The 12630-nt window shown below is 33.1% G+C and overlaps 1 protein-coding gene across 1 annotated transcript; it reads left to right on the plus strand.

Annotated features, from left to right (window-relative positions):
* The first annotated feature begins 2147 nt into the window (after window positions 1-2147).
* LOC127860387 (uncharacterized) lies at window positions 2148-11712 on the plus strand. Its single transcript, XM_052398439.1, has 5 exons — window positions 2148-2175; window positions 7063-7245; window positions 7515-7616; window positions 8467-8547; window positions 11465-11712. Exons 2-4 carry the CDS (start codon window positions 7064-7066, stop codon window positions 8534-8536), a joined length of 354 nt encoding a protein of 117 aa, XP_052254399.1. The 5' UTR covers window positions 2148-2175; window position 7063; the 3' UTR covers window positions 8537-8547; window positions 11465-11712.
* The last annotated feature ends 918 nt before the right edge of the window (window positions 11713-12630 follow it).

Below are 12630 nucleotides of genomic sequence, written 5' to 3' on the forward strand. Positions count from 1 at the left end.
GTGAAGGCGTGAATTTGCAAAGCCATAAAAGAGAACCTAACGAAATTCCTTCAGGCGTGTTTATACGATCCTTCTTTCAAACACGTCAAAACAGATCAAAGGTTGATGAATAAAATAAACTAGAATAAAAGTTCAGAGGACGTTATACCAGATTATCAGCAAATTTACGAGCTTTATACAATTGCAATGTTCGCCTGTAACACTGAAAACAACTAAATGTTCAAAGAAAGTACGCTAATGGGAAATCCTAACTATTATTTTGATCGTAATGACATTGGTGGATAACCATCCAACAAAGTATACACAATGATGTAATGCAGTTTTTTAAAAGTTGTTTAGATCATACCAAGCCTTACTCTTGCAACCACGCATTATTTTTTACGTATGCCGTAACAATAAAGTAAACAGATGCTTTGTGTTGGCTAGCCTTTTATCAAGTAAATGTTAGCCATCAATTATGTTGTAGAAGGATGCCGTCATTGTGTTAAACATCATAAATCTGCCTGCATAATATAATTTTTTTCCATGGATCGCTGTTTCGTGTTGGGCTTATTTAAACTGGCTTATTTTAACATTCAATAAAATTCCCACACGATTCAATTTGGATGCAATTTAGCTGTAAAACGCAACAACTGCAGAACATGGACTGATTAGGACTGTAATACAATTATGCTATCGTGTATGGAAGTGGGTTAACGACAATAACCGGAACGTCCGTAGACTTTTATAGTTATTTCCACAGACTGATTACAATATATTTACAGAATGATGACATTTTAACCATATCTACGTTTTTGTAAAACAAATGCGCTGATATCTACGCTATACTAGTGTTATTAGTCTGTTTCCGGCGTTCACAGGAACGGACTACAAATTCTTCATCCGTCCGTACGTTCCTCCGGCAAACGAGGCCAGTCGATAACTCATAACTTACTTGGCTGAAATTTTGTATATTTATTAATGGTCACGTAAAGGTGACGCGCGCATAACCGTTTACTTTTACGAGGTCAGCGGACAGTGGTTAGAACAGAACACACATGTACGCTTTGATGAGTGCAAGTAAGACGATATCATTTTAAAACTTGGTACACACATTGAACCAAAGATTTGGTGTTTGTCCGCCTGTCATTTCATAACATTTTACAGAAGAAATACAAAATGGTAGAGAATCCGTTATGTTTCTTTGTAAAATATTAATAACAAAATTAATTCAGAGTATCTGTAACACGATATCGTCTCCTATAATTGCTATCTTTTCTATCAACTGCTTATCATATAAGCATGTGGTTGAGTGGATCCGTAAATTGTTTAAACGAGCCCATTCTTGATACATTTGTTTATAAAGATTATTTTTTAAAGCGTAGCATTATTTCAAATAAAGGTACCCGTGTTAAATGTTTATGGAAGTTTCAGTATGTAGCTATTATCATAAATGCGTTGCATGTTGCTGGTGAGGTTCTGAGAAAAATTTGCTCCCTTCATGTACTTTGTATGTGGAGTTATCAACCTGAGAGTGTTTCTTGTACTTTTCTCACTTAAAGATCGCTTTGAAAAGCATCAACCTTTGATTGAAACATTAAGCAACATTTTCATGGGACGTTAGGATGATAAAGAATGCTAGTATAACCGCTCACTAATGTCTACCTTTGTCCAAACTGTATGTTTATATATAAACACGTGTTTGTTCATCGACGATAGGTAAAGCGCACAATAGTACATGTATTTGATATTTTAGTAGGCCGCAATATGAGTCTAAAAATTATTCGAAATTCAATCTTACATAAATTACTAATTTGTTCTATACACCATAATTATTTTCCTCCAAAAGGATAAAATTGGAAATAACTCGTGTGTCCACTTCTTTTTGACCCTCCAAAAGTAGCATTGTTATATGCTGTGTTTGCCCCGTATAATATATTCACTGATAATGAGCGTCGAGACGAGTACTGAAGACATTGCATTTGTAATACTGTAATCGAAGTATTGCTAGATAACATTCTATCAATATACTGATATTATATCGTATACATAAATTAACTCAGCAAGAGCCTCGCGACTTCTGCCTATCGGTTTTTACGCTACGAATGCCGTCTATAAAATAAGCACCCATGCCGATAGGTACCAGTTTCACGAAAGTTTGTGACGACATTGCTTTCGGATAATTCATTGCGGAAGGTAAGTTATGCTTGATGTGGGTTGGTTGGAATTTCCTACGTCCGAACAGTGCCTCAGCCATTTTTGTGTTTTCATTTAACCTTCTCTTAAATTTAAAGGGCAAGCTTTTCCTATCTCAGCAGTAAACCATAACTAAGTTCACATGCATAATACAGTAACTGAAAACTGCCCTGTACATGTATCACATGCATGGGCGCCTTAGAAAATAATTCAAGACACAAGTTATATAACCGGGCTGAGAATTGAAGGGGATGGCCATTCAAGAGTTCTACAAATTTAGCTTATTGAGTTAATTTTTAGGGGATAAATCGTATAGAATGGCAATACATATATAATTTTATATTCACTTGCATGATCTTAATTGAATATGATTTTTGCAAACGTGTAATTTGTATTTACTTTAAATACTAATATTGTGCAATTATTGAGACTTGATAGTGATTGCTTTTTTAATTGGTACAACAATGTCTATTTGATGAGTGATTATACTTGCTAACGATGAAAACATCTCAATCATAAACATGATGCCATAGAACACAGTGAATCAATTTTATATAACATATCTATGGCAAAATCGGTCATTTTCAAAAAGATCTTTTAGTTTATTGCATCAAATAATGTTTCCGGAACGTACATGTTGTTAATGTTAGACATTTGGAATGTATGTTCGCTTGGATATGTGAACTTTTAGCCATGTTCAAAACCAAGAAACAAACAGACGAAAACTGGCACAATTATGTTTATCTTCATCTATTATATATGTTACTATTCAGTTGCGTTTCTTATAATTTGAAGATGATGTAGAATAGCTATTTGAGTAATATGATACGTTAATTAAACATGTCCTAAGGCGAGTATATGTGATCATTTTACGTTTTTGAAGCACAGACAAAAATATGATTTTAACAACTGGAATAAAATGTCACAAGAACTTTTACCTGAAAATAAACGAATTGAAAACTTTATTTAATAGCAATAGTTAATATTGCAAACCGCTTAGAAAACCAAATTCGGTCATACGGCAAAAGTTTGGTTCCGCAACAAATAAGAGAAAACGTGCCGGTATCGAAGTAAACTCGTTTGTTATAAATTTTATTGACGTTATCATGATTTTATTGCTGGCGCATTGACAGATTCCGTATGAATTTAATATCAAATACTTAGTTTGGTTAAATATTAAAAGGCTAAATGTTGACATTTAATTCGTAAAGTCTCGCTTAAAATAAAAGCATACAAACACAAATAACCTACGGTAGTCAATAGAGGGCCATTTAGTTCAAAGATATCCGGCAGCTACCCCCCCCCCCCCCATCATGATAATTTCGGTACACCAGCGTCTTTCCGAAGCTCACACTACTCCATCAATTTTCAACCGATTTGCAAAACCTTGGTATCAAGCAATTATGAAAACTTTGTTCTAAAGGAATAGGAATAAACCGATGCCTTTTCGCATAACTCTACAGTAAAGCTGTCATCAACAAGCAAACTTGCAAAATCATTTATTAGAATCGAGCTCGCTACTATCAAACATTGTGGGGAACAGTGAGTTTCAGTAATAGGCTGGTGCGCCGAGATCAGCATTTAAAAGGTCTAAGTCACATACATGTACCTTGTTTAAAATGAATACGTAAAATAAATTACTCAAGTATTAACTTCAGACCTCATAGCAAAATCCTAATACCCATCTGATCTGATTACATATAAATGGGAATATTTGATGTTTTAATTGGGAAAGGAAATCATCTGCCCTGGTGCAATTTAATGTAATTAAGTCCATACACGTTCAACTTTTGAATTACATGTACATTTTTGCTCGTCGATTGATAAAAAAATGCAATTGCTTGAAAAAATAAAATCCAAGAAGATAATAATTACTTCAAGGTTTAAAAATCATATTTATATTATACTAGTATTATACATCTATTGAAACAGACTTCAGACACTAAACTATAAGATATTGTTAAACAAGCGTGTGTAATTATATTCCTGGTACTATGGTGTTCCTCATTAATGATTAGTGTCGAGAGATAGAATACAGCATTTATTTCTTTTATTTGTAATGATAAAGTTTAATTGTCTGTGAATTCTAATTTTTATTATCATCTCTTTCAATTACGAAAGTCATATTAAGACTTGATCAATGTAAATGATTCAAAAACTGGGTTGGTGACTAAGAAGACAAATCAAGGTCGTTACCGCATGTGTTTCTTATTTTCTTACTTCACCAAGAAGGTAAACGGACAATAGTATTTGATAAAACAAACCAGTCATTAAAATCTCTCAAATGTAAAATATATGATGATTGTTCAGTGATGAACATATTTTGTTCGTACCCTAAACACACACAAAATCGCCAAAAACAATATAAATATGCACCTTAAAGGGGACGTCCAACAGATAAAGCGTCGTATCGACGCGCAACGATATTTTCGGAAATTAATAGAATTGCTTATATAGGACAAAAATATAATCGCTCTAAAAATGAGCGTGGATAGTCGAGTGGTCTATGCAGGTGGCTTTTTATTCCAGGAATCCAGGGGTCAGTGGTTCGAGCCCTGTTGAGGGTTACTTTTTTTCCTTTTTTAAAGTTGTTTTCTTGTTATTTTACTGGAGATTTTTAGTTCAAATGTTTAAATTTATCAATATAAAGCATTTAAAGCATCAATTACAAGATTCAACACATGCCAACATCTGTTGGACGGCCCCTTTGAATAGGCTTAAAATTCATCTGAAGATAGTTTACAACATTTTGATACTAATGGAAACGCGATGGACTGAATGCGAAACTCGTTGGTTTTAATGCTGTAGCTAAATTAAACTAAAGGTGCTTGTGAGATTGTTAAACACGTTTTCTTTAAGAATCATCAGAAACAAGTTTCATTCAATTGAGTGTTTCTTCTTTTAAGGCCTATAAAGACTATAAGTATTTTACGTTCAAGGCCATACTTATAATAGCTTTGTTTATCAAAAGCTCTGTCTCGAAAGAATTCGTCGTGGAGTCAGGAACATGCAATTAACAATCACAAACAAATATGAACTTCTTTTGTATCTTATGAATGTATGAAATGGGTTTTCTACGATTGTATAAGGATTTTTTCTGGCTGTAAAATAGTCATCATCTAAATACTCAGTCATGTCACATTATTGCAATAAATATTTGTTGGCATATCTAATATACCGCATCAAGTGGTCTGAGAGATGCAGAGACAACTAATGACCGCGACCTGGTTCCTCGACGATTACCTAGTCACAGAGCAACGTCATTACCGTAGCAATGTTATGGGCGTTGGGCTCGTATTAACGCTCCCGATAATTGTCATGTTGTTGAAGACAATGTGCCATTAACGATTAATATATCAGGCGAACCAGAAATGATTTCTGTGAATTATTCATTTGACTTTTTCTAGTCAGCGTTGTTTTCACCAATTATCAAGCATCGTTACCCTTTTCGTGTGATGTATACGTGAATTAGTACATTGTATTTTCAAACCTTTTAGTAATGATGTTTTTGTACAACGTCATGACTTTAAATCATCCGAAGTTTTGATCAAAATCTACATTGTATTAAAATAAATGCAGGTCGTTCGATAATGAAAATGAGGTACATGTAGTAATCTAACGACAAAAAAAAAACTTAATCGGGGACGTTTTTCATATAAACAGATTTTATTTCTACACATGTATGCATGTGTTCAATATAACATATTTAATTCTGCCATCGTTGACATCCCATTTATCAGGTGGGGATTTATAAATAATACCAAATAACATCCAACTTTGTCGTTACAGAATTATTATCTGTTATTTACTTTAATATCGCATTGATATGTGTATTTAAGAGGTTCATATATTACATAGATTTTTCTGATCATGAATGTTATCTTCGTTCTGTGAACGCATGCTGATGTCTGTTTTTCTGAATATGCTAATGCAAGGTGGACATTTTATGACTTGAAGTGGATAACATATGTACCAAACAGCCCATGATTTTCCAGTTTTATTGTGTAATACTTTCCATCATACTGAGTTGTTAACAAAGCGCAACAACAATTGAATTCATTGGCATTTAGTAAAGCAATATGTGTTGTTGTTGTGTTTGTTTTTTAAGTGAAAGACCTATTAGCCTTACGAAAATGTCCAAGTTATTATAAAACACTTAGTAAAACATAGAGTAAAAGCCCAAGTATTTTTACTATAATTGTTTAGTACATTTTAATTTGCTTGAACTGAAATATAAGTAATTGGCAGTTATTTGACTTAAAACTATTTCGTTAAAGACAATGAATTTAACAATGTAAATGTTTGAAAACGCTTCAGACCGCCAGTTGTTGCGAACGTAAATGTATACTACTTTCGCTTGGTATGAACGGACTATTAACAATTGTTTGTTGGTACGAACGGAATATATACGATTATCGGTTTGTCAAAATAAAATACATAATGAAGACGACTGGGGTGCACGGACTATATACTACAGTCGCTTTTTTTCGAACGAAATATCAACAACCATCGCTTATTATGAATGGAAAATAAACGTCTGTCGATTTGAAGGAACGGAATGCATACTAGTTTCGCTTGGTACAAACTGAATATATACTACCGTCACTTGATATGTATTAGCGTCGCTTGTTACAAACGGGATATAAACTACCATCGCCTGTTAAGAACGGATTGAAAATAACCGCCGATTGGTGCGATCGAAGTATACACACTATTGCTGATTGACTTCAAAGGCATCATCAGTTATCTAAAGTTCACAAACATTACGCTTAAAAGTTACGAAATATGCATTATCTTTAGAGATTTCAATGTTGGGTTTCTGTTTTTAACAAAATGCAAACATGATCATGGGTAATTAAAATCATTCTTTGTTTATTACTTTAACAGAATGCTAAGTTCCAAAATGGATCGGAACAGCCTCCAGTACAAATGCGTGGTCGTCTTAGCGGCCCTGGTTCTCATTTCCGGTTTACCAATAGAACAAGATCCTGTTGACGCTGATATTGACGGCAACCAGCAACAGGCTCTCATTGACATGAAACGGTCTTGCTTTGAATTTTGTTTTACCAGGTAAGATATTATATTTTGATTTGTTTTAACACTTATTTCTGATACTTAAATGCTTACAAACGATGATGATTATCTCAAGTTTGTTTGTATTTGTCTTTGTAGATTTGTTTTCCTTTTGGGAATTTACACGTTATGTTAAGCTGTTTTTTGTGTTAACCATTTTACGAACAAACAGAAAATCGCTTATGGACCATTATGAATATGTGTGCGTAGATACCTAACATAACAATATGATTAATATAACGGATTAAGCCATAATCTTTTTCCAGACACATGCCATGTCCACTGATATGTAGCTCGGTGCTGAAAAATGACGCGTTCAATCTGGGCGTGAACAAGCGTTCATTGGGTGGCGGGATTGACGGATTCACGTAAGTAAACTGCGTGTGCTGGTGCGAATTAGATGGGTCAACTCGGTTGTATTTAATAAATGTGTGTTTATTCCTTTTATTTGTAAATGACATTTGGTATTAGGAACTTGAGTTTCCGCTGATTTACGTGAGGTACAAATTAAAATACGGTTTCGGGAGTAGTGACTTTTCATTCAAACTACAGCAACCGTTAATATTTAACTAGTATGCGAATATTACTATGACACATTTGAAAGTAAATATTTATTCTTACCTAGAGATTTTGCTGAGTTCAATTAATATTTATATTTTAGCATGTACATTACTAGCTTTCGTATTTGAACATGAACATCGAATGTTAGACAGTTTTTGTCTCTAATGTTACTTAGTTCAGACCGTGACATACACCCCCACTTGAATAAGTATTCGTCCTCGAATACTGGGAATCGGGACGATATATAATAAACCATGGGCCATGTATAGCAACATTGATATTATGGTATATGTAACCCAATATTTAGTCTTAAAAAATACATCTAAGTGAAATTGGAAAATAATATAAATAGCCATATTTCTATATATTTCACATGCTTGAACAAATATAATAAACCACTCACACGTTTTCCGAAACTTCGCTTTACCGAAGTAAAACGCTAATTAGAGGTTGCCATTGCGTAGTGGATATGGTGTCCGACCAGCGACATGAGGGTCACTGGTTCGACCTCCGCTGTGTTTTTTCGAGCTATCCCAATAGTATTAAGTACTTGGTCTACCCAGAAAACTGACTCGAAAGCGTTTCAATAAGCCTTAGGCGATCTGTGTTGTCGATTTAAAAGTAAACTGAACCAAACATAAACTATGATTGTTTCAGATTCGACGACTACTTATTTCTGCGGTGGCTTGGTCGAGACTTGACCCAAAGGAGTCGGCTGTACAAATGAGAGACGCGCAAGTATGCATTCTCATTTCTAGAGTGAATGTATGATCATTAGCCCTTTGCATGCTGGGAAATTTGTCGTCTGCTAAAATGTCGTCTTCTGAATTTCTAAAATTAGAAGTTTCTTTATTTTTTTCAAAGAATACTATCATAATAGCAAACAGTTTGGAGCCTGATGAGACACCACGTTCTGTGGCGTCTCATCTGGATGCAAACTGTTTGCAAAGGCCTTCAAAATTTGGTTCCAGCACTGAAAGAGTTAAATCGCAAAATCTGCATGAGAACAAACAACACACAGATCTGAGTCGTCGTGTTAAGAAAACCAAAATCAACTGTTTTATTAGCTAAAACGCTCAAACAAAGACTGATCACGACACTTGTACATTTTGTTTACACATGTTTTACACTACTGGCCATGTTACATATAATTTTAAAATTGTAATCTTTATATATAATATAGAAGTAATTATCTGAATAAATATTTTGCGCGGAGACTGTATTGCTATCATCTGCGACTATTTTGAAACATGTTACCCTTTTTCCTTTACAAAAACATGACAAAACAACAAATAAACTAAAGTTATTGAAACCTTGAAACGGTGCATTTTGGGTGTAAAACGGTTGAAAAGCTCGCCGAACCACAAACTTTGCAAATAAATAATCACGTCATACATATTACTTTATAAGACTATATTAAAGGGACCTTTTTACGTTTTTGTAAATTGACAAAATAAAAAAAATGTTTCACATTCGCAAATTTTCGTTGAAGTTATGATATTTGTGATGAAACAGTAATACTAAAAATTAACCATGCTCTAAAATATCCATTATATGCATCTTTTGCCGATTTTTGACGACCTGAAAGTTATAAAGCGTTGCAACGCGAAACGAGTGAATGATTTGGAGAGTTCTGTTGTTGTCGTTATATTTTGTGACACTAAGAAGATTGCTTATATTAAGTATAAAATACATCACGTATTCCATGAGCACGCATGGCCGAGTGGTCTTAACGTTAGACTTTAACTCCATGGCTCAGTGGTTCGAGCCCAGTTGAGGGTTACAACATGTATTTTCTTTCTTTAATTGTAGTATTGTTTTTACTGGAGCTTTTTGGATCCAATGTTTACATTTATCAATCTACAGCATTAAATGACAAACTTCATTGCTTACTTCATTCCAAAATTTGTGAAAATGTCCCTTTAACAGACTTAGTTTTATATATTATTATTAATATATTATTAAGCGGATATATTCTTTTATTGAGTTCACGAAAGGGTATTCAGATTCGTCTTTTAACTACTCTGATACACTATTAACAAAATTAACCACCCGTTTGATAGGTGTATTGTGATACAAATGTGTTAGTCAGCAATTCACGTAACGGGGATGTGCCTGGTAATATTCATTCGTTCAAGTTTATGTAATAAAACAAGTGCAGATAATAGCAAATATTAAATATATAATACACATACCGATATGAGTCTCTCAGCTTGATTTAAACTGTTTCAAACAATTTTTTCTTCTCTGTAACATGTTGGTATATAACATACTGGAATATTAAAGTGATTTATCATCATTGATACGTTATATGTCGACTTTTTCCGATTAATAATGAGTTTATTATCTATATAATTCAAAATTTTATATTCTGAAGATCTATTACCGGTATATACTAAATTGCATATTTAAAGCTTGTTGAATTACTTAATTCATTAAATAGACGAGGCACTGCGCAAGCGTAATCAAGTAATGTAAAGGTTTAAGCGAATCAAAATGATGACGTAGATGTGGATTTAAGAGTCGTTAATCAGGAATAATAAGATTATAACTAACTCCTAGACCAATCCGGTATACTGTAAGGGATTTACAATTTGTGGTACAATTAACCAACATGAATCCCAAACAGTTTGAAGGATTGTTATTTTCGAGTAAAGAAATCTGATATACGACAGCTTTATGTTGTTTGTAATCGACCTTCTGTCGTGAAATCTACTTAGAAGATATTACAAATATGTTTGGATAGATGGCAGATACATTAATAAAGCTTTCGTTCAAATAAATTCGGTATTTTTTCTCAAGAAGTATGCCTTACTATTACAATCAACCTTATGCACGTATAATGGAAATAATGAAAATATATGTATTCTTCTTTCAATGCGAAATCGGTTGCATAACAACATATATTGTTATATATTACTGTATTACTTTGAAATCTAATGCAATGAATTTGAATGCAAGTTTGTTGAATGTTATTTTTATTTAAGTTACTTAAAAGACGACGACGCAGATTCATGCTATTCAAAATAGGCATTCAATTACCTGTCTGTTATTGAAAACCGTAAGCGTTAATGAATGTATTTCTTGCTGTGTTTAATGCATTGTATTTTATTTGTAAGATCAGAGCTGGCAATTCTCTGTGAACAATTATATAAGCTATGACTATAGAATATGTATTATGGGCATACCATTAGCACACATTTGATAGGAATGGTAGCTTTAGTTTTTTATTTAAGTAACAGCATTTGGTAAATTTTACCATGATATGTTATTTTATCTTTTTTAACATTCCCGTTTAATGAATTGTTTTAAGATTGAACAAATCGTTTTTTTTACATAAATAGCGTATGAAATCGCTAACACGATTAAATATACACACGAAAACATGGTGATTGTGTAATCTTTGCTGGCAATTTACTTATTTTTCGGAGATATGTTCCTCATCTCGTACAAAAAGGTCGCGTTCACAATTTCTATTCATTGCACCTCCTCAGCCGCTAACCGAACTGTATTCATAATAATTGAATCATTAGTGGACGCCTCTGTAAAGCAATGGCCACATTAGTGCTGGAGTTAATAGTGTACGATTAGACCTGAAACACTTAACTATGTCGTATCATTGGTGTCTGTTATTGGTTTCTGTTTTCTGTTCCAGTGAAATTGCAGAAATTTGTGTCGTGGATATGAAGGGACAAACAAAAAGTGTCCATTTGTTGTGAACTTTCAGCAGCTGCAACTACGGAGGACTTCATTCACTGAGAAATTAATACACTTTCTTCAAGTGTCAAAATGTAACATTTCAAAAAGGAATATGATCGTGATAATAAATACTTGATTGCCTATGTTGTACACATATAATAGTTGTGTAATATAATACATTTTCTTCACTGATAAATACTTTTGTAAACGTATGGTATTATTTCTTTGGGAATGGTTCGGTAGGTTAATTGTGTTTAAGTACGTGTTTGCATACAAGATAGTATCCAAGTTGTATTGCTTCTGATCAAAAAGTGTTTTTTAAATAACTTTTTTTACATTCCGCTAGTGTTTTGTTTATTAAACACAGGTGACCGATTGCCTTAACTATATATATAGTTATATATATATATATATATATATATATATATATATATATATATATATATATATATATATATATATATATATACGGTTTCGTTTCTGGAGTTTTGTTCAGATCAGGTAGGTTCAAGTCAACGAAACCAAGCCATAATATAAAGCCCACCCATGTGTCTACCACGTATGCGCGGATGTAAGTATATCAATGATTTTTCCTTTTCAACACAAACTGACCCATATTTTATTGAATACGTTATCGAATAATGGTCATTTTATAGCATCGATTATTGCATGCCTTAGAACTGGTGAAAATTAACAGAAGACCATTAACATGTTCAACGTGTGTATTTTGTGGTGGTGATGTTGGTTTTGTTTTGGTAATATTTATAAGTGTTTACGCTCAATATTTTAAGTTGTACTGTAAGACCGTATATGCACGTTTAATATCTTTGCATACTAGTTAGTTCTTCACAAAATGCAACGCAATTAAATTATATAAACAATAATAAACTTAGGTTACTACAGCATCTATACAAACTTATGAAAACGTTTATCAAACAATTATAAAGAGAGTTCTTGAGTAAAATGTTTTTTATTTCAAGCCGACCCAAATTTTTGGTGTCGATTCTGAATTTTCGAGGTTCATTTTTTATATCTTTTTTGCTATATTCAACCATATTCAATAAACACCTAAAACGTTTTAGATGTAAATCAATTTATTTATAATTCTTTGAAACGCTTTAC

The sequence above is a fragment of the Dreissena polymorpha genome, chromosome 15 (genome assembly GCF_020536995.1).
Source record: "Dreissena polymorpha isolate Duluth1 chromosome 15, UMN_Dpol_1.0, whole genome shotgun sequence".
Taxonomy (NCBI): Eukaryota; Metazoa; Mollusca; class Bivalvia; order Myida; family Dreissenidae; genus Dreissena; species Dreissena polymorpha.